At 38.8% G+C, this 23,092-nt stretch overlaps 2 protein-coding genes across 2 annotated transcripts; both read right to left on the reverse strand.

Annotated features, from left to right (window-relative positions):
* Positions 1-123: 123 nt before the first annotated feature.
* Positions 124-7,265, reverse strand: allc (allantoicase). Its single transcript, XM_042389750.1, has 11 exons — positions 7,176-7,265; positions 5,817-5,867; positions 4,890-4,977; positions 4,084-4,206; positions 3,545-3,633; positions 3,067-3,199; positions 2,835-2,990; positions 2,651-2,724; positions 2,005-2,113; positions 1,797-1,915; positions 124-445 (listed from the first exon to the last, which is right to left on the reverse strand). The coding sequence occupies exons 1-11, from the start codon at positions 7,263-7,265 to the stop codon at positions 266-268; spliced, it is 1,212 nt and encodes a 403-aa protein (XP_042245684.1). The 3' UTR covers positions 124-265.
* A 4,354-nt stretch (positions 7,266-11,619) lies between these two features.
* LOC121882756 (NACHT, LRR and PYD domains-containing protein 3-like) lies at positions 11,620-23,092 on the reverse strand (the record flags this gene model as incomplete). Its single annotated transcript, XM_042391199.1, has 12 exons — positions 23,073-23,092; positions 21,082-21,186; positions 20,610-20,723; positions 20,365-20,443; positions 19,242-19,470; positions 16,371-18,174; positions 16,094-16,267; positions 15,070-15,243; positions 13,793-13,966; positions 13,304-13,477; positions 11,894-12,067; positions 11,620-11,785 (listed from the first exon to the last, which is right to left on the reverse strand). Coding segments are annotated over exons 1-12 (3,387 nt in total), but the record flags the coding sequence as incomplete, so codon positions are not given.

Genomic DNA, 23,092 nt, shown 5'->3' on the forward strand with positions numbered 1-23,092 from the left:
GGGATGGAAATTTTTTGCCATTCTTTCATTTTCTAGATTAAACAATGAACTGGGGGAATAACCAACAGTTTAGATGATAAAAAAATATTAGCTTCAGCCTTACTTCATGATTTTATTGTCACATTACAGAATAAATTACCATCAAATCCTGTTTTCAGACTCATATGTTCCTACACTGGTCAGAAACATCATTTAAACCAGAAGAAACATTAAATCCTCTGTGAGTTTGTAGTTCTGTGATGTAGGCCGAGCTCTCAGGTGTGTATCAGAGTTTGGACACTGGTCTCTGCTGATTGGCCGTTGCCTTGGAGACGGGCGTGGGTCGACCCCAGAGCCGGAGCCGACTGACTCCTCCGTCCGGAGCGATGACGAGGCGGATGTGACTGATGGGTTGACTCAGTGTCAGCTCCTCCACACTGTAGAGATGCCTGTGATGAGGACGAAGCTGCAGCAGAAACACAAACCCTCAGCATCCGATTTAAAAAGGAAATATTCTAATAACAGATAAATTAATTACGTAGCACAAAGTCAAGAGGAGTATGTAGCACAGCAAACTAGCGAAGATGTAAACAAAATTGTGTTCCTGCACATGCTCAGTAGTGTCTGCCTTACACAGAACTACTCTCTGGAGACTGAAAACGTGATCACGGTTATTAGTCTTTGGAGCCGTTTCTAAACAAACTAATGTGACCAAACTCTTCATGATGAAGGAACATGTGACTCAGTGCAGCCGTGTGACTCATTGACATGTTTTTAATAGTTTTTGGACAACAATCATTGTTGGTTTGGACCCAAACATGAGATTTGTTGACGGGCTGTGAATAATCACCAGAATTATCCTTTAAACATAAAACAGTTTTACCTGCTTTTCATTCCTTCATCATCAAGAAAAATAAAGTATTAACCAACGTCACAGACAAAATGTCTTCTTCATCGTTTTCAAACTTCCAGCTGACTGAATGCCCACAAAGAAGGAAAAATATATGAAATGATGTTAAATCAAGAGCATGAATTACTTCTTTTTTTCTCAATAACACCTCCACACATATTTATTAGGTGGTTGTTTTTAGTAGTGTAGTAACCAATGGAAAATATATTACAATTATTATATTCATTTTAATAAAAACCTACTTGATGATGAAGGAAACTACAGTCATATTTCAGGGATAATTGTTTCTTAGTCTTACATCTTATATTGAAAAGAAACTCCATAAGATTTATTTCATTTTCGCTGTGAGTCCTGAGGGTTTTGTTGCTGCTCTCTGGGAAGAAACAGAAGATGCTTTTGGCTTTGGGAGTTTCTATTGGCTGGCGGCCATCTTGGCAGACGACAGAGCTTTTTACAAACTTGGGTAAGATACAACTCAGTTACATGCCGACTCACAGCTCGCCATCTGCCAACACTTCCTCTGATTTATTCATCACACGCAGCTCTATATTTATGCAAAGTGACACTTTATGATTTATCCCCATCTGTCAAGAAGAGAAACATCTGAATATTGAATTAATTACACTATTTATTGTGTTTTATTTAAAACATAAAGACTGAGAAGATATTAATTGAACTTTATATTAAATATTTGTAAATCCAGACATCGCAAAGACTCAATATTATTCATTTTATACGTATGAACATTTTTCTTTTGATTTTAAACAAAACATGAGTCACTGATTTCCAAATATGATGAACAAAATCATCATACATCAAACAGACCCAATCCACAAATTTCACTCATGAAAGACGAGTACAGAAAAGTAAAAAAAAATTACAAGGAAGCAAATGAAAATGAACTTACTTTCTGTGGTGGAAGGAGGACCTTCCATTTCCTAGAATTCCACTTGGTCCTGATGCACTGAGCTTCCTCCTCAGCGGTCAAAGTGCACGCCTCGATCCTGCAGGAGTCCGGGAAGTTACCTTGGTGGAAAAACACTGTTACAGTTTTGTTCTGCTCTTAAATGGAAATATGAGATATTTTCTCAAGAGCAGCTGAGACGTCTGTTCACCTTTGAAGTGGTTGGTGTCGACCTCGATGCTGCTGATGACTCCGCGGTGACCAAGACGAAACACCGCCCACTCCCATCCGGGCACCTGCAGGATCCCCCGCTGGTCCACCTGCAGGGAGAAGAAACGAAAGAGGACACACATTCAGACTGCACTTTTATTTTTGTTCACGTGGACAGTGGGGACATTTCAGAAAAGTGAGAATATATTTGGAAAGCGTTGACATTTTTGAGAAGTCAGGAAATTTTGGATAGTGGGGATGTTTTAGAAAAATTAAGCCATTTTTTGAAAGTGTTACATTTTGGATAGTTTATTAAGACATTTTGGAGAGTTGGAACGTCTTTTGGGAAAGTGAGGGCATCTCAGGACATTTCGGAAGGTGAAGACATGTTTTGGAGCTGAGAAGAGTTATTGAAGACTGAGCAGGGTTTTAGAAAGAGGAAAACATTTAGAAAGTGGGAACATTTTTGGAAAGCGTACGAAGAGGACATTTGGGGAAAGGGTGAACATTTGTTGTTTGTTTTTATTTTGTTTGTTGGTTTTGTTTGTTTGTTGTCCTCACTTATTGAAAGGTCTGTTTGAGGATTTAGACTTTGTCTTATTGTTACAGTTAGAATTAGGTTAAGTTAGGTTCAGGTGTCTGTAAACCTTCAGTTTTTTTGGTCTGTCCAGTCTGCGCGCTGTTTCCCACCCGTCACCCATGTTGGCAGCCTGACCGAGACCTGTGAACACAACAGAGCAGAAGACAATATCATCTACCAAGATAATAAATGACAAAGTACAATTTATTAATACAGTGATTGTTTGTACTAATCATGTGAGCATTTTCTACCAATCATGTTGCGTGGATGTCCAAAGTGGGCATCGCTGTAGCCGAGACAGACTCCCCCATTGGTCAGAGCTACCAGGTCGATGTCCTGGTTGATGGAAACAGACGACCAGTCTCTCTGCCCGATGCCGAACACTCGCAGTCTGGCTATTCCCCCATCTGTAGACACACACATGTACTGTATGTACTATATGAGCATATTTATCTGACTGTGTGTGTGTGTGTGTGTGTTTACCTGGGTACATGTTGAGGCGCAGGTGTGTGACTCTGCGGTTGAAGTTGACCTGGAAGTAGTTATGGCAGGAATCTGAATATCCAGGCTGCAGCTCCGACATACACACCAGCTCCGGCCACGCCTCTGAACCCAGCTGCCAATCAAAACACGTCACTCACCAGCTGTCAATCAAACCACCCGTCACACACCAGCTGTCAATCAAACAGGTCACGCATTACACAAGATGACCATCTGTAACAGTATCACTATTGCTGACCAGCAGACTGTCAGTGTTACCATGGTGACAAACTCACTGTTACGTTACCATGGTGTCCATCTGATTGTCAGTGGTACCTTGTTGACCAACCTACTGCCAGTGTCCCCATGTTAACCAATTGATTGTCATGTTACCATGGTGACCAGCTGGTTGTCAGCAGTACGATAGCGCCTTGCTGACCTCCTACTGTGGCCTTGGTGACCACATGAATGTCAGTGTTACCTTGGCGACAGCAGCCAGCTGACTGTCGGAGGCGGCCATGCCAGTTCGGTCTCCTTCCAGTGTGAAGGTGGGTGGATGGTCTGTTGGACGACAGTTACATCATCAAATATGACGAGTAAATCAGTTTCATTCCACATTGAGCTTCACAATGTTCACAGTTCTTTAGTTGAAATATTTTTTGTTTTGATATTGCGTATGCCAAATTTAAGCTGTTTCCAGTATTGTCTAGAATTGTTTTGCCGACATTTTTTGTGATTTACACAAGAAATAAATTCTGTTTTTTGTGTCATACACTGTGTATTGCTTATATTCTGAAGATATTCTGAAGTGCCAGGCAAAGTCAATAACACATTAAATACATGTTCAAATATTAATTTAGTTCATTTTCAGTAAAAATCAACAGAATAGACTTAAATACATTCACAAATAAATGTCAGGCTTCAGAGATGTGAGCTCATGTAGAATGAACTGAGCCTAAGTATGATAGTCCTGGATAAAGGCGAGAGTAGGAGATAATAAATATGAGACAGAGCTGTTTGTACCCAGACAACCAGCCTGGATGGAGACATAAGGCGAGTGGTTTCCGGTGAAGAAGGACGTATTGACATCAAAGCCATAGATCAGCCCAGGTACTCCCAACTGGATGATGCACCAGTCATGACCTTAAAGAAAATGTTAGACAGTAAAACAGAATTAATGTTCTGAGATTAGTGACTGAGTTTTGGTGTTGGGGTGACCCCTTTGTTTACATTTGGATTACAGATTGATACAGCTTTTATTATTAAAGGGCCTGATCTTCTTAATGAACCCTTAAATTGGAAAGTAAGGCTTGATTGATAAATTGGCTGATTAGCTTATCACAGAGGTATCTGTGTATATGTTGTCTGAAGTTACAGGAAATGTCAAAGATATGTTTGAAACAGTAGAGAGGGCAGACATTTTTATACTGTAAAATGTCTCATTTACAACATCACAATTCTTTACTAAACAAATTTAAAGTATCCTTATCAAAAGTATGAATGTGTTCATGTAAAAAAAAAAAAAAAGATATATTGTACTGATTTTGAAAACTCAAATATCATAATATATATCTTTAAAATCCTGTATCGGTCACTAAGAAAGTAAACCGTTAAATGAAAAGATAGCAATCGTAAAAAACAGCGTGAAATAAATGTATTCTCCTCTTCCATTATTTAACTATTTTTAAGGAAGTCTGGAATTATTAAAGTGAGATTAAGAATATATCAGTCAAAAAGCCAGTTGTTGTTGAGTCACAGCTGTCTGGGTTGAGAAAAGGTGTCTCTGCTGCTCAGTATTCTGGTTTAATGGGGTTCCTGAAACTAACCAGGTATTCTCTTTCTTCTGGTCTCCCATCCGTCCATCCACTTTCCAAACTCAGTGAAGGCAGAAGCGATAAACTGCGGTGGCTCTCTCTGCACAAAAACATACAGTCATTACATGTTGAAGACATTTCAGAAATACTGAAATATATATATTTCCTCCTGTTTGTTTGATTCAAAACTACCAGCTGTTCTAGGAAATTACTGAGTATTTAATTACTGAGTAACATGAAACTATATATGTTTGAGGTGATTTTAAAAATTTACATCAATGGGCTTGGAGCTGATAAACAGACAGAGTAGGGAAGGAGGAAAGTGTTGATAGATGGACTCATCAACACATTGTTGGTTTGGGTTGTCTACACATGAGTTTTTGTTTTATAGAAAAAAAAAGATATATATACATATATATATATATATAGAATAAAACCAGACTTATACTTTAAAATCCACTCCCAACTATACTTTATATACAGCAGTTATTGAAATTAGAAGGGATAGAGCTAATTTATATAAAATGTCCCAAAACAACAAATGCTCCCAGTGTCCCAGTCAGCACAGGTGATGAGTCTTTGGTTTTGGGTTTTGTCGGGTGATTGGAACCCAGTAAACCTGCTTGCTGGTCTACTTCACGAAACTATATGTTTGTGAGCTGTTTTTAAAGATGTACGTCTTCAGAGTGGGGAAAGAGGACAGTGTGGAGAGACGACAACAACTAACATGTTGGTGGTTTTGTATTGACGATAACATAAATATTGAGTAAAATCAGACTTATCCTTTGAAGTGAAATAACTATGTAAATGACCAGAACACAGCCTTATTTTCCCCTGACAGTAACAGGAATGGTAACAGTGGTTATAATAATGTGTGCTGCTGAAGTCAAACATGACTGTGGGTTGACCTGAAGCTGATGTGATGGATCAGAGTTGTACCTTCAGCAGGTTGGCAGCAGGAGCGAACCATTCATCTGATGCAAAAATGACCTGAAAAAACAGCAGGAGAACACAAATACAAGACAAACCAACAAGGGTTTGTTTATTATGAACTGAAAACATGGACAAGACAGCATCTCCATTTAAAGTCAAAGCTGCACTAATGGGTATTTTTGAGTAATAGTTTGACATTTTGGGAAACACTCATTCTCTTTCTAGCTGAGAGTCAGATGTTCAGATTGATTCCTTTTTCATGTCTGTACGCTAAGTATGAAATTACAGCCAGCAAGATAAGACAACCTCACACACCCTAACCCTAAAACCACAACTTGTTATTACACTTTGGGTTTTTGATTAAGTGTAAAAACAACATGTTGTGGTTTTAGGGTGGTTGTGTGCAGGATTGTTTCCTGGAGTCTTACTGTGAGGTTGCCATATCTTGATCAAACAAGCGAGATATAACATGTTAATCAGTGAGCTTTAGAGGTGCTGCTTGGTGTATTTTGTTACCTCTAAACATAGCCAGGCTAACTCTGTGCAAGAAAGCGAACATTTTCCAAAATGATGAACTATTGTTGAATAATTCCTTTAATATTAACAATGGATCAAATGATTATTTGTAATGTGAAAGGCTTGCTTGTAGTGATGAACCGAATGACTCATCTCTGCAGCTCTGCTGAGCTTTTCAGCCTCTTTTAACTCCTAGTTTTAGTTTTGTAGCACATTTCCTGTCTGGTTCAATCTCAGTGTTTCCAGCAGCAGCAGCAGCATCTGTTCTTTTCCACCCTTCACACTTTTAGCTTTGATCCTCAAGGAGGCGTTATTAGTGAGTACGAGCCACCAAAAATGTGCATAGCAATTCTTTCTTGCCAAAAGCAATTAGGATGCTGAATGCATAACCGTCTTTGAATTTCATAAAAATCAAACTTTTCTCATGTTTTGTTTTATTTTGACTATATTTTTGTATTTTAAATCATGTTGTTTGTGGATACTGTGTCCCTGCCACTTGTTGTTATAAGGTTGTGTGGTGCAGCTAAAGATCATTTTACACAACTTTGGAGCTGAGGAGTTTGTGGAGCCCAAACCAGAGCTAAAAGCAGTGTGAATAGTGGACTTACATGCATCAGGTGGACACAAACACAACTCTGCTGGGATGATCATGTTGCTCTGTGTCTGCTGGTTGTGGAAGTAGGCAGCTGATTGCTAACATGTTAGCCACAACTACTTCATAAACTGATAATATGTCAGATGTTGTCTGTTAATGCAGGTTGGCATTGACTTAGTTGAGCATATAGTTGAATTTTCAGATTATAACTTATCACCGCTAATTGTCAGCCTGAAAACCTCTCAATGACTCACCTTCCCACCGACCGCCTCACAGGCCAAATCATTAAACTGCAAGAAGTTCGGCTCTGCTGCCATCTTCACGGCAGTTCTCCTCTCCGCCATGTTGTCTTTCAGTTGATTTTTTTACCGAAATTTGAACATAAATGTTGCAGCAGCTGCTCGTCCTGCTGAAGCCTGAAAACTGTTTTGTCAGCTTCTGTCCTGCAGGACAAAGTTCATCGGCTGCTCAGTCACAGGCAGCAGGTTGTTTATTTAAACAGAGTGGAGGTTACTGACTCCATGCACTCTTATATGAAGCCCACACTGCTGTTAATAAACAACAAACACTGTTTCATTATGTAAAGGTTTTAAGAAAAGGCGGACAGTGTTTTTAAAGACAAGCCAGCAAAATAAATAAGCAAAATAGTTCATAGTATTATTCTTTTAATTTCTTTGCAATATATGTGTTTAGACAGATTGATATTATTAATGTTGTTCTATTTTTTACATAGGACTATGTAATTTTGTTGTTCTTATGGCACTATAACTATTATTTACTGTATGTACTGTAAGTGCAAACATTGATTATATGTATTTTATTCTAAAATTGACCCCAGGAAGAGTAGCTGTTGCCAAGGCAGCAACTAATGGGGATCCAAGTAAAGATTATTCATATCGCGATGACCCCATTTCCACTCACAGTCACAGTAAAAGTTGTAATTCATTTACCACACTGTTTATAGCCTTTATCAATTTTATTGGCCAAGAAAGCAAACATACAGTTTTTATGTACAGGCATGTATGAACACACAAGCTATAAACAGGACATAAAGAAAAACAAGACAACATACATACACACATACAATATATATATATATATATATATATATATATATATATTATGAAACAATAAAAAAAGTAATGATAATAACACTGAGCAAGCAAATAACCAGAAACACAAGGAGACACACAGTCACTGCCCAATTAAAAACCCCAAAGATCTTTCAGTCCTTCACTCAGTTCTCGAAGAGTTCAAAACAAAATCTTCTATTTAACCTAAAAAAATGAGGTCAAACATCATATACAGCTGGACCAAGTATGAAACGCTAGAGGGCGTTTAATTTGTACATTGCCTGGTTACCATCAGACATCACAATATTTTTAAGATATTTGTTTTTATGTAAGTTTAAATTCATTTATTTGCATAGCACTTGTCATACAGTAGTTGTAACTCAAAGTGCTGTACATATAAGAAAAGCATTAAAAATGCTTAAAATACATTGCACCAGATTTTGGGTGTAGGCTATATGGTGCTGTTGTAAGAAGGGTTGAGTTTTTATATGTTGTATTCATTATTCTGAACCAGCAGCATAATACTGCCCCCATGTGTGATTTTAGACAGCATGCTGGTATTCTGGAATCAGAGGCATGACGTGTAACACAACAGTATCGGTGTTTAGTGTGTGTTGTCCCACCATGCATGCAATGTGACTACATCTAGTGCCAGCTTAATGGCGGAACAACAATGCCCTCCCATTACGTGTTCGTACATTTTATACGGAGTGGTGAGGCCGAGGAGTGGCATAACACTCCCGCCTTGAACAGGCTGTGTAAAAGGGGCCAGTGAGTGAGAGATGGACGGATACTGTTATAGGGTTTGCCCCGCTGTTGTGGTCAAGTCAAAAACATGCAGCACTTGCAAAGTGTTTAGCACAGTCAACAAAAACACCTGAGTAAAGCATGGCTGAGGATATTTAATATGAAATCATCTTTCTTAAAACATAGAGTCTTTCTCAAGTAATATTGAGCCATGTCATCCAATAAAGCACTCCAAAGTTGTGCATGCGTGTGTGTGTGTGTGTGTGTGTGTGCCATCTTGTACCATGAACATATAAATGGGATGAAGACAGGGTTATCAAACTGGCCTGTATTTCACATTTCTCATTTAATTCTTGCACTTGTCACTTTTATATAATTCATCAAACTAGACTTTAAATTGTGTATTGCATTCAGTCTCCACTGTTACATAATTTAATTATTTATGCATGTCACATTTAAGTTTTGCTCTTGTCACCTTCATATATTTTATACACTTCATTTCTTTGTCCATATAGATAGATAGATAGATAGATAGAGAGATAGATTCTTTAGATAGATAGATACTTTATTAATCCCATAATGAAATTAAAAAACATATAATCAATCAATCAATCAATCATTTATCAATCAGGAAACTGTTTTCTCTTCCAGTTTCTGTTGTTTACAGGGGAACAGAGTGAACAGTGATTTCAGCAGCTGTCATCAGTCAGTAGTGTGACTGCTTGTCTACACAGGAGGAGAGTCTTCCTCAGACAGAGGACACAGAGACACTGAGGAACCAGGCCAGACCCTAAACCCAGGATACAGAGGCTGAGTGAATGTGGTGTTGAAGGTGTGGAGGTGCATCAGTGTGTCATCGGAGACTCTGTAGAAGGACAGAGTGCCAGCAGGACAGTCCACATACACTGCTACTCTGTTAGAGACAGAGGAGGAGGAGGAGAAGCAGGAGGGAGAGGAGGAGGAGGAGGGTATGGGTGTTACTCTCTTATTGTGACGAACAGAGTAACCGTGATCATCAGAGCAGATCAGAGTCCAGGACTGATCATTCCATCCAAACACACAGTTATCACTGTCTCCTTTCCTGGTTATTCCTTTGTAAGTCACTGATATATCAACTCTTTTTCTCCACTTGACCTCCCAGTAACAGCGACCAGTCAGACCATTTCTACACAGCAGCTGAGGACAGAGGTCAAATCTCTCTGGATGATCAGGATATGGCTGATACTTTATCACCCATGTCACCTTCCTGTTGTTGTCAGACAGTTTGAGCTCTCGGTTTACTGTGTTTGTGTCCAGTGTGACTTCACAGAAATCTGATGAAGAGAAGAAGAAAGCAGCAGTTTATCATCTGACACATCTGATGGATTTGTTCTCTGTTTAAGTTCTGATCTGTTTAATGACACATTTTGTCAGTAATGTTTTAATGAATAAATACCACAAAGACCAACTTTGTATTTAAAGAGAAACTGACTGTGTGCTGTTTGGTTGTCATGTATCAAATTAAATCCACACTTACACTTCTTCAGATAAAGTCTTGACCTGTGCTCTCTACCATGGTCCAACCTGGAGGAAGAAACACAGTCAGAATGATTTTCTATCCAACATGAGTCCTAACTGCTGTTCAACATGCAGCAGTGCAACAGCAGTTTGTCAGAGTGACAGAGGGACAGGTTGCAACTCATCTTTCATTCATCTTATCATTCTTTCACTGAAGTCTGAGAGGAAAAGACATGAAGATGTGATGTACAAATCATGAGTGTACAATTACCTCTGATAGTGATCAGTTTTTATATTGATGTCAACTCACATGATAAATCAGAATAATAAATATTGACCTCTGCATGTTGTCCTTTAAAATGAACAGTCAGACACATTCAAACGTCACTTCACAACTACAGTTACTTCTTAACAGATCATTTAAAGCACTTAATTCAATTCGTAATATGTAATTTACAAAGAGGTTAGAGCGTGTCATACAGGAAATTTGTCATTTGGAGCTGTATAAATGAAACTGACTCATCTTAACTTGAGAATTCCAAATAAAAACATTTGTATTTCAAGTTGAAAATTAATGAGTTATCAGAGAATAAATTCATCTATAAGCAGCAAAACATGTTAATGCAATTATATGCATTTTCTTATTCGTCTGCTTTGAATCTATAATAAATCAGGATATAAACAAAAAGTTTGAAATATGAATATCTACATAATGTTTTTCAGGAAAAAAGCTTGAAATTGTTTATTGTTGGAAGGCACTGTAAGAGGCAACAATGACAAGTTATAAAGTTCTATACAGTTCTTGATACAAGTGAACTTCTTTATAATAAACAGTAAATATGTCAATAGTTAAAAAAAATACATGGACTCTCCTCCAGTGAGTTAAGAGACACCCGAAGAACATGAAAGTTGGGCAAAATAATCATAACTCAAGGTCCACATACTAGCTTTTTTCAGAGGTTTCACCACATAACATGATTACATGGAAATTATTATCTTCACGATCAAGAATGAACTATGTTCATCATGAGAGTTAAATATGCGAAAGATATTCAGCCTGAGTGTTCAATGGTATTAGTCCACATTGATACTTTGACTAAACTGCAGTGTTGTGGTGAAGTTCTTTCTAATGCAATCTGCAGTGTCCGTTCACTCTCCCATTTCTAATGACAGAGTGTGTCCATTCAATGAAAGATTTCTGAAGATCTACATGTTTCCTAACTCAGACCTACTCACACCTCAGAGTTAAGACAAATAAAACGTACTTCATGAGGACAGACCTGAGCACAGAGACATGGAATAATTAGACTCATCTACATGGTGTGAGCTCTTGTTGTCTGTCTTAACCTGAGTGTCCACCTGTCTGTCCATACCTGAGAGTGTCCAGTCTCCAGTGTGGATCCTCCAGTCCAGCAGACAGCTGCTTCTCTCCTGAGTCTCCTGGATGATTGTAGCTCAGGTCAAGCTCTCTCAGATGGGAGGGGTTGGAGCTCAGAGCTGAGGCCAGAGAAGTACAGCCTTCCTCTGTGATCAGACAGCCTGACAGACTGGAATTCAGGAAATAAAGTTAACTCACTGATTTAGAAAGTCATGTTAGCAAGAAAACCCTACATAGACCTAAAGCAGGATGAACTGTTTAATATCTGGATCCTGACCTGAGAGTTTCCAGTGTACAATGTGGACTCTCCAGTCCAGCAGACAGCAGCTTCACCTCTGAATCCTGCAGGTTGTTGTTACTCAGATTCAGCTCTCTCAGATTAGAGGACTGGGAGCTGAGAACGGAGGACAGAGCTGCACAGCTTCTCTGTGAGAAGTTACAGTCAGTCAGCCTGAAGAGGAATTTCAGTTTTAAAAGACCATATTTAGAATTACTCCAGTCATATTTGTCGTGTCATTATTCTGTATCTCTCTCTCTGGAGTTCATACAGGAACTCACAGCCAGCTATATCAGTGGAAATCAGAAAAAAATCATGAGAAAAAGAGGTCCATATTTGGTCCAAAACATTACTGTATGTACAGGTTAGGCATTGTATGCCATTAGTAGGTCCTATTTGCAGCATAAGCCATTAACATCTACAGTTTACTGTCTACCCAAGAAAGCTAAAAATAAAGTGGAGAGCCATCACTTGACCTGAACTGCAGCAGCCAGCTAAACTAGCCTTATATGCACTGCACAAGAAAATGCTGCTTACAGTATGCATCCACACTAAATGTGGAGAAAGACATGAATATACAGTATATACCCAACTTTACACAGTTACCTTGATATTAAATATTAAGCTCAGCAAAACCTTATCAATGATTCATGTTTGGCATCAGTAAAGATGTGTTTAGCTGCCTTAATGAAGTGCTAAATTGCTAAGAGCATTACACAAGTTCATATAAAAAGTAGCTGATCCAGAGGACATTGATATTTTAAATCAGTGTTTCAACTAGTTTTGCAGGTTTTCTTGTGTTTGTGGTAAAACAATGAAAACGACATAATAAAATAGCCTTCTTCTCTCATGTATCCACATTAAATTAAAAGTGCTTTCAGTCAGCAAGCGGTCGCAGCCCGGTGACATCAGTGTTTTATGTTTCGTTTATTGGTGCAGAACACATAATCAAAATTTGAAGCTGATTTTACTTGAACTTTCCTCTTCATTAATATGTTTTATCTTTGCTGGTGAAGAGGTATATATCAAGGAACTCAAATACCAGTAAAATCAGTTCCTGTATTGTTTCCCTTGCTGTCATTTCTGTGGTTGCTGTGGTAATAAGTTGTACCATGATGGCAAGTTGAAAAAGTTGAAGCAACATCAATTCTGACTCCAGGGTCACATAGCTGTGTAGTAGTAGTACATTCATTAGAGTGGCAGTTGCCCTCTCTTTCCTGCTGCTGCAGCTGAGTTGTTGTGCTAACATTGAAAACAAAAAAGGTAGCAGTGATAACCACTCTGTGTCTGAAAGCACCTGAAGAGAGTTTAATCTATCTTGGAGTCCATATGTTGTCAAAACGGGACTTATAATAATAGACTAGCTTTATAGCTGAATTTTAAACCTTTTACGAATATCTGAATCCTGACCTGAGAGATTTCAGTGTACAGCATGGACTCTCCAGCCCAGCAGACAGCAGCTGCACTCCTGAATCCTGCAAGTTGTTGTTACTCAGGTCAAGCTCTCTCAGAATAGAGGACTGGGAGCTGAGAACTGACGACAGAGCTGCACAGCTTCTCTCTGAGAGGTTACAGCCAGTCAGCCTGAAGAAGAAATGTGCACTATTAAAAACATTTCTCTTAATATTTAATGTGATTTCTACCCATGTTTTATCTGGCTAATTATATGCTTCTGTATGTGTGTATGAGAATAATTGTGTTTTTAAGCCTTAAAAGACATGTACATATTTCAAACTAGTGGTCTTAAAAGTGAATGTGATTGTGAGCTTGTTCTTTTTGAACACTTTCATAAAAAACAGGTTAATTGAAAAGATGACCGTTTTAATAAAACTGAATATTACTCATGGGAAATGGCTCAGTGAAACCAGTGTTACCCTATACAAACAGCTGAATACTGACCTGAGGGTTTCCAGTGTACAGTGTGGACTCTCCAGTCCAGCAGAGAGCAGCTTCAGTCCTGAATCCATTAGGTTGTTGTTACTCAGGTCAAGCTCTCTCAGACAAGAGGACTGGGAGCTGACAACTGAGGACAAAGCTGCACAGCTTCTCTCTGAGAGGTTACAGTCAGTCAGCCTGAAGGAGAATTTTAGTTTAAGTTATAATAAAAGACTACATTGAGAATTAATTCCATCATCATTTGTTATGTCATTCTTCTGTGTCTCTCTCTGGAATTCATAGCAACTCACAGCCAGTGGAAATCTTAACTTGTCCACTTTTTAAATTATGGTTCATTCTAACCTAATAAAACAACTTCTGTATGCAGATCAGGCGCCATATGTCATGAGTTAGTGCTACTTGCAGAGTAAACCATTAACAGATACAGTATCTACTCAAGACAGCTAAACATAAAAGGGAGAGCCATCACGGGTTGAAATTCCAGAAATTTAAACTAAGATGCAGCCAGCCGCTAAACTTGCCTTATATACAGTACATATCCATACTCAATGAACTTTTCTCTTCATTAAGATTTTTTGTTCTTGCTGGTGAAAAGGTGTATGTCACGGAACTCAGATATCAGTAAAATCTGCTCCTGTATTGTTTCTCTCGCCTTGGTTTCTGTGGTCACAAGGTGAGCTGAGGTGGCAGGTTGGAAAAGTTGAGCCAACATAGGATAGGATAGGATAGGATAGGATAGGATAGGATAGGATAGGATAGGATAGATTTTATTGTCCCAGTGGGAAATTTGTCTTGGACTTCACAGTGTCTGCAGTATAAATAAACACAGTAAAAAAACAACAGTAAAGCAATCAAATACATTTGTCCATCAATTGCACATGCCCTTCTGCATCATCATCATGAAAGTGCAGACATATTACAATAAATAAATAAATACGTGATGAACAACAACAAGAAGTAGTACAGCTATGACATATACACGTTACAGCCTAGGTGGTGTTGAGAGTTTTAATGGACAGGGGGACAAAGGACAGCAGCAGTACATAGCAATGTGCATTCATTAGAGCAGCAGCTGCCCTTTCTTTCCTGCTGCAGCTACAGAATTGTCATGTTTACATTGAAGATAATGGAGGTGGCAGCAACAACAGATCTCCATCTGAAAGCACTTGAAGAGGGATTAATCTATCCAGGAGTCCATATAGGGTCAGAAAAGGGACCTATAATTATGGACTGGTTATATAACAGACTTATAAACATTTTGCCAACAGCGGAATCCTAACCTGAGAGTTTCCAGTGTACAGTGAGGACTCTCCAGCCCAGCAGACAGCAGCTGCACTCCTGAATCCTGCAAGTTGTTGTTACTCAGGTCAAGCTCTCTCAGAATAGAGGACTGGGAGCTGAGAACTGACGACAGAGCTGCACAGCTTCTCTCTGAGAGGTTACAGCCAGTCAGCCTGAAGAGGAATTTCAGTTTAACTCGTATAATAAAAGACTACATTGAGAATTAATTCCATCACATTTGTCATGTCATTCTTCTGTATCTCTCTCTGGAATTCATAAAGGAACTCACAGCCAGCTGTATCAGTTTACTTGTTCACTTTTTTAAATTCTAGGCCATTTTAACTTTATGAGACAACTTCTATATGCAGGTCAAGCATCATATGAAATTACTTGGTCCTACCTGCAGAATAAGTCGTTAACATATGCAGTATCTACCCAAGAAATCTAAACATAAACTGGACAGCTATTAAAGGTTTAAATTCCAGAAATTTAAAGTTAAAATAGCCTTACATACAATACAATACAATGGATAAGAAAATGCTGATTACAGTACATATTCATAATACATGTGGAGAAACAGACTTGAACTGTATTGTAAGCAAATCAATACAAAGTTGTTCTGAGTCATCACCTTTATCCTATGATGAAACATTTCTATCATGATGGGAGTGGTCTCTTCCAGGATGAAAATGTCCCAATTCATAGGGCATGAGGGGTCACTCAATGGTTTGATGAGTGTGAAAATGATGTGAATCATATGCTATGGCCTTCACAGTCACCAAATCTCAACCGAATTGAACACCTATGGGAGATTTTGGACTGACGTGTGAGACAGTGCTCTCCACCACCATCATCAAAACACCAAATGGGGGAATATTTTTTTGAAGAATGGCTTTCCTCAGCCTTGGCATTGATTCTACAAGTCTCTGGAACTCTTCTGGAGGGATGCACACCATTCTTCAAAATGAATGAACTGGCTATATAACAGACTTATAAATATTTTACCAACAGCTGAATCCTAACCTGAGAGTTTCCAGTGTACAGTGTGGACTCTCCAGCCCAGCAGACAACAGCTTCACTTCTGAATCCTGCAGATTGTTGTTACTCAGGTCAAGCTCTCTCAGACTAGAGGACTGGGAGTTGAGAACTGCGGACAGAGCTGCACAGCTTCTCTCTGAGAGGTTGCAGCCAATCAGCCTGAAGAATTAATGATTAACACAAAGGTTTTTTATTTTTTAAATCATGTGTAATATTGAAAAAATTAGAAATTATTAATATACCCAGCCATTCATCCACCTACAGAGCTTTATTTGAAGCTTTGACCACTGGCAACAGCCTCAGAAGAGCCTCCTCTGAAGCAGAGTATTTCTTCAGGTCAAACACATCCAGTTCTTTTTCTGACGACAGTAATATGAAGACCAGAGCTGACCATTGAGCAGGAGACAGTTTATCTTTGGAGAGACTTCCTGAACTCACGTACCGTTGGATCTCCTCCACTAGAGAACAATCATGCAGTTCATTCAGACAGTGGAACAGATTGATGTGTCTTTCTGCACACAGATTCTCACTGATCTTCTTCTTGATGTACTCAACTGTTTTCTGATTGGTCTGTGAGCTGCATCTTGTCCTTTTCAGGAGGCCTCGCAAGAGAGTCTGATTTGTCTGCAGTGAAAGACCCAGGAGGAAGCGGAGGAACAAGTCTAGGTGTCCATTTGGACTCTGTAACACCTCGTCCACAGCACTCTGGTAGAGATGTGTTAGTTCAGGTTTCTTTTTAAAGACTTTAGACAAGCAAGATGTTGTCTTTGCTACTGCCAGCAGATTGACTCCAGAGTTGATGAATGTCAGATGGACATGAAGAGCAGCCAGAAACTCCTGAACACTCAGATGAATGAAGCAGAACACCTTGTCCTGGTACAGCCCTCTCTCCTCTTTAAAGATCTGTGTGAACACTCCTGAATATATTGAGGCTGCTCTGATATCGACGCCACACTCTATCAGGTCTGATTCATAGAAGATCAGGTTGCCTTTCTTCAGCTGCTCAAAAGCCAGTTTTCCCAGAGACTCAATCATCTTCCTGTTCTTTGGACTCCAGTGTGGATCTGTCTCAGCTCCTCCATCATACTTGAAATTCTTCAGTTTCAATTGAACCACCAGGAAGTGGATGTACATCTCAGTCAGGGTCTTAGGCAGCTGTCTTCCCTCTCTGCTTTTCAACACATCCTCTAGAACTGTAGCAGTGATCCAGCAGAAGACTGGCATGTGGCACATGATGTGGAGGCTTCGTGATGTCTTGATGTGGGAGATGATTGTGTTTGCCTGCTCCTCATCTCTGAATCTCTTCCTGAAGTACTCCTCCTTCTGTAGGTCAGTGAGCCCTCTGACCTCTGTCACCATGTCAACATACTCAGGAGGGATCTGATTGGCTGCTGCAGGTCGTGTGGTTATCCAGAGGTAAGCAGAGGGAAGCAGTTTCCCCCTGATGAGGTTTGTCAACAGCACATCCACTGAGGTGGACTCTGTAACATCAGTCAGGATCTGATTGTTGTGGAAGTCCAGAGGAAGTCGACACTCATCCAGACCGTCAAAGATGAACACAACTTGGAACTCTTCAAACCTGCAGATTCCTGCTTCTTTGGTTTCAGTAAAGAAGTGATGAACAAGTTCCACCAAGCTGTACTTTTTCTCTCTCAGCACATTCAGCTCTCTGAAAGTGAATGGAAATGTGAACTGTATGTCCTGGTTGGCTTTGTCTTCAGCCCAGTCCAGAGTGAACTTCTGTGTTAAGACTGTTTTCCCAATACCAGCCACTCCCTTTGTCATCACTGTTCTGATTGGTTCATCTCTTCCAGGTGAGGTTTTAAATATGTCTTCTTGTCTCATTGTTGTTTCTGTTCTGTCTGATTTCCTGGATGCTGTTTCAATCTGTCTGACCTCATGTTCATCATTGACTTCTGCAGTTCCTCCCTCTGCGATGTAGAGCTGTGTGTAGATCTGATTCAGAAGGGTTGGGTTTCCTGCTTTAGCAATCCCCTCAAACACACACTGGAACTTCTCCTTCAGGTTAGACTTGAGTTTATATTGACACTCTGCAGCAGGAGTTCCTGAAAGAAAAAATAACAAATGAAATTAAATGAATAAATCAGATGATTCTACCAACACGTCCTCATACCAAAACAACAGGTCTATTTCCAATGACTCACAACATATATGAGTTTTTTCAGTGCCCTCTATAGGACGGTTGGGGACCAAACAGAATGATCCATAGGAGCATTATATGCCACTTTCCAAAACAGTTACAAATCACTGTTAATAAATAATGATGTCTTATGATATGATGCTGTGGTTAAGGTCTGGTTAGGTTTAGGCACAAAAACCACTTGGAGAAAAGATCGTGGTTTGGGTTACAATGTTCACTTGAAACATGGTTTAAATATATGCAACCTTCATTGTCATGGCAACAGTTAACACCACAATAGTCGCTGTTGCAGTTTTTAAACAAATGTTTTGACTCATGGTTGGAAACATGACACTCGTGGTTGGAGGCAGGAAGCGAACAGCGGTCTCCAGCAGCAAAGGCTACATTTGTCATTTTGCCATCCAGCTAGCTATCTAGCCCTCCCACCATCCTGCCTCCTTCTGAAAAGGAAGTCACCTTATATTGATGTTAACTGAGCTGCGTCACTTCTCCAGGTCATCATTAATATGGCCACTAGATGGCGTAAATGTAACTATAAGTCATTTTTGCTTACCTGAATTTTAGATCTATACTGTAATGTTTCTTGTGAGTATGGGCTGTTTTCTACAGTAAATTGGTAGAATGTAAACATTGAACTGACTTTTTGCAGCTCAGAGAGGTTAGACTTGAGTTTATATTGACACTCTGCAGCACAAGTTCCTGACAACAGACAAATGAAATCAATCAATTTATTCAACAGTAAATTGGTAGAATGTAAACATTAAACTGCAGATGTTTATATTTTCCTCCACTATGAAATCTATTCAGCTCATCAGTTGAGGACAAACAGTTTCTCACTGTTTTCAGTCAGAAAAAATCATAGATCTGATGCAGATGTGTGTATCATATTAACAGCAGAGTTTGAAATATAAAGCTCTCCCATGTTGCCTACATTTCCTCTCCATCATGTTAAATCAGTTAAAATCCTCTTACTGCTCTGCAGACAATCAGCCAGCTCCTCCTGCTTCATTTTCCTCAGGAAGTGCAGTGTGATCTTCAGAAATGCCTCTCTGCTGCTCCTCCTTTGTTCTTCCTCCTCCCTGTCCAACACCTCCTCATTCTCACTCTGACTGTCTAAGCATTCTGGGTAATCTGGACTCAGAACCTTCTGGATCTTCTTCAGCTCTTTCTTCACAAAACTAATAACATTCTCCTCCAGCAGCTGGAACAGAATAATATATAGACGGAAGACACCTTTAGATATGTTTGAAAATCCACTGATCTAATGAAAGCAATCTGTGCTGTATTAGGACCAGAATTATATTTAAGCTTTACATTTATAGTTATTTTTCTTTGTAATATGAGATGAGCTTGTGGCAGCATCCAGTAGAGACACAGTGTAGGCAGAGTTCAACTCAAGCACAAGACAAGAATGTCAATATTGGACTTCTGACGATTACGTTCAATGATATTTGCTTTTATATTTCCATTTCCAACATTTTTTGAATTACTCACCTTCTATAATATCTCCACATCACTGCTACAGAAAGGTTACAATTATAGAAAATCATGGTTATAGAAAATAAACTATGGTCCAGGTAAATACGTTTATTAAAGATGCTGTAATCAATATTTTTATATTTTACAGTGGATGAAATGACTGTATATGAATGTATAATGTTAAAGTTTCTTGTAGTGATGAACCCACAGAGAATTATCAGCTAACTGTGTAATGTCACTGTGCTCTCCTGAGGGTTTTAGCATCAGTAAATCACAGATATTTTGCACATATGTTGTAGCACCTCCTGCTTCTCAGTTTTGTTTTATCTCTGGTATGTGTTTACTGTATATCAGTTGTATACCAAATATTAGGAAGCAATTCAGCAGTAGCAAAAGTTAAATCACACCTCTCTAAAAGACATTTAACAAAAACTGAACACTATAACCTTCATAAAGGTTAGAATTATATCAGGTCCTTCATTTGAATGAATGGACGTAATAAACTGGTCACTGAGTGTTTGTTTTATGTTGAATTTTATTAATGTTTTATACATATTCTTTTGCAATCATCACGTTGACATGGCAATAAAGTACTGAATCTTGAAATTTTGCTTACCATGAATATGGAGTCCAGATGTGTTTGATGCTGACATGTAGATTTACCACTGAGAACCTCTGAGCTCTTCTTCTCCACACTGTGAAAATATTCAATTTTAGGACATAGTTTATTAAACAGCATGTTATGTTCTTTCATGATGAATCCAGGTAGAAGCACAAAGTTATCTCTACTGTAAATCCTGATCTCCTTGTTGGATGTAACACTATCAAAGAAGAAACACAATCAACAGTTTACATTCTTACCATTTACGAACAGATTGGTGTGCATCTTTGAACTCATCTGGATTAAACATAGGCTGGTCACTCTTCATGGACACACAGCTGGGGACAGAAGAGTCTTGTCTTTGCTGATGAATCCTGTTGAAACAGGAGAAGACATCACCACACAAGTGTACATTAAAGGGATACTCCACTGGAGATCTTTTAATTAGTAAATACTCACTCTCTGTAGGGTTCGACTTTAGTTTCTAAATCTAAAAGATTTGTAACTCCTTCATAGAGGATGGCAGCTGTTGTCAGCTTGGATTCACAGGAGTTACAATGATTCTTATGAAAAGATTTCTTTAAAGTGCTCTGTTAATACTAATATTATACTGGTATATTATGTTAACTTACTCTGCCTTTTTTATTAATCCTTGTATGTACATTTAATGTACAACATATAACACACAGCATAGACAATTTAAAAAAACATACACCTACATAATTAACGTACCGTGTTTCAGAAGATTGTTGTCCTTTAAAGACAATAGGTTCTGTCATAGACCAGTCACTCTTGATGGACACATAGCTGACACAGTCCTGTCTCTGCTGCTGGATTCTGATAGACACAAACAGGTTGACAGAAGAAAAAAACATTGATCTGAGGATAATTAATTGACCACCAGAAAGACAAAGGAGTAATATTAATGTTTTACACTGTTGTTTATGACACTCTTAATAATGCTTAATGTTGACTTGCTGTGTTTTGGAAGAAGGTTGTCTTTTAAGTGAAAGCTCCTTTGATGCTTTATTCTTCAGTGACACACAGCTGGGTTGAGGTCCAGGTCCAGCAGAGTCTGGTCTGTACTGCAGCTCTGGGCTTCAATATAACACACACAAAGCTTTGAATGTGAATAATGATGGTGGAGTGATGTGAGTGGAGAACAGTGATGGACAGTTAGAGATCCTCATCTCACCTCTGAGCTTTGGTCTGGCTGTCATGTTCCCCACACAGAGAGCTTTTAGAGGGAGGGACTCCCTCCTTTCTGTCTTCACACTGATCCATAGCAGAGAAACACCTTCACACAAACACAAGTACATGCTCATTCATCACAAAAAGCTGCAAATCACAGAGCCATGCTGCTGTCTATGACACTGTCATTCTGTATTCTGCCACCAAGGTAAATTTTAAGATTGAAGTGCTGAACTGACGGAGTTTGTTACTCAGCCTCATACAAAATGACATAATGACTACATTTATGATTTTGAAACTTGTCATAGTACTCTCAAAAAATGTCATTGTTACATTTCCCAAAGCTGGAATTTATACTTCTAAAATGTATTTCTTACAATCCCCAAATTTACAACACCTGAAAATACATTTTTATAATGTCACTGTTTAGCATAGCCAGCCCCAAATGTATAATTCTAGTTTTTTCGTAAATGAAACATGAAAAATATGTCATTATATATTATAGTATATAATGTGTTAAAGCGACCCCACATTTCTTTTGTCACAGTCACCATGCCTCCAAATGTGTAACAGTATTTTTATCTTCAAAATTGTTATAATGTCCAAATTTGCTACAAAATTAGTTAGTGAGTGCCAAGAGAAATTTAAGGCCTGTGTTTTAAATCTTTACATTTGTCTTTAAATATTTAAATTATGACAAAAGTTGAACCAAGAAACCCAAGGAGAGTTCACATTTTCTGTTAGTTTGGGGCCCCTAATGGCTGAGGGGCCCTTAGCAGCTTCTAAGTAAGGGTCCCTTACAGCCTGGGCTGGCTCTGGTACATCTAGAAAGGATTCTGCAGCCTTTGGGACAGTTGAGACATGGACTGTGCAAAATAGGCGTCAGTTAAACAGAGTCAGTCTCAGTGTTGTAAGATGACTGAACATTTGGAGTATTAATAGTTTAGAAAAATGAACCTCAGTCAAGTTGATCTGACACTTCCCTCATTTTTTACATTTGTCGCATCCTCATTATGTCAGAGTCCAAGTCTAAAACAACACATCAAAAACAGCAACAAAACAACAACATCAGTGTGACGTGAAAACCAGTCTAACCAGTCAGAGAAATCACATATCCGATGATGTAGTTTGGCTATCTGTCCACTAGATGGTACCAACTGATCATCTAATAATCTATAGAGTTCAGCACAGACAGATGGAGCAGCAGCTTGCTTGATTAATACAGGCTCAGATGTGTCAAAATTATATTTAAATACATGAATAATATCAAGATTTAAATGATGACATCTTGACTGTTGACTGTTAACTGCAACTACTATTGTTTACTTACCAATATAGTAATACATGTACATACATGTACATACAACTAATGCTACTACTACTGATTGATTGATTGATTGATTGATTGATTGATTGATTGATTGATTGATTGATTGATTGATTGATTGTGACGACCCTCTCTGAACAGACTGAGTCCTCTGCATGCAGGAGCCTGGTGGGCGGAGTTGGGTCGTCAGGAGGATTCAGCTCACCTGGACTGCCCAGCTTCCAT

Source organism: Thunnus maccoyii, chromosome 17 (genome assembly GCF_910596095.1).
Source record: "Thunnus maccoyii chromosome 17, fThuMac1.1, whole genome shotgun sequence".
Classification (NCBI taxonomy): domain Eukaryota; kingdom Metazoa; phylum Chordata; class Actinopteri; order Scombriformes; family Scombridae; genus Thunnus; species Thunnus maccoyii.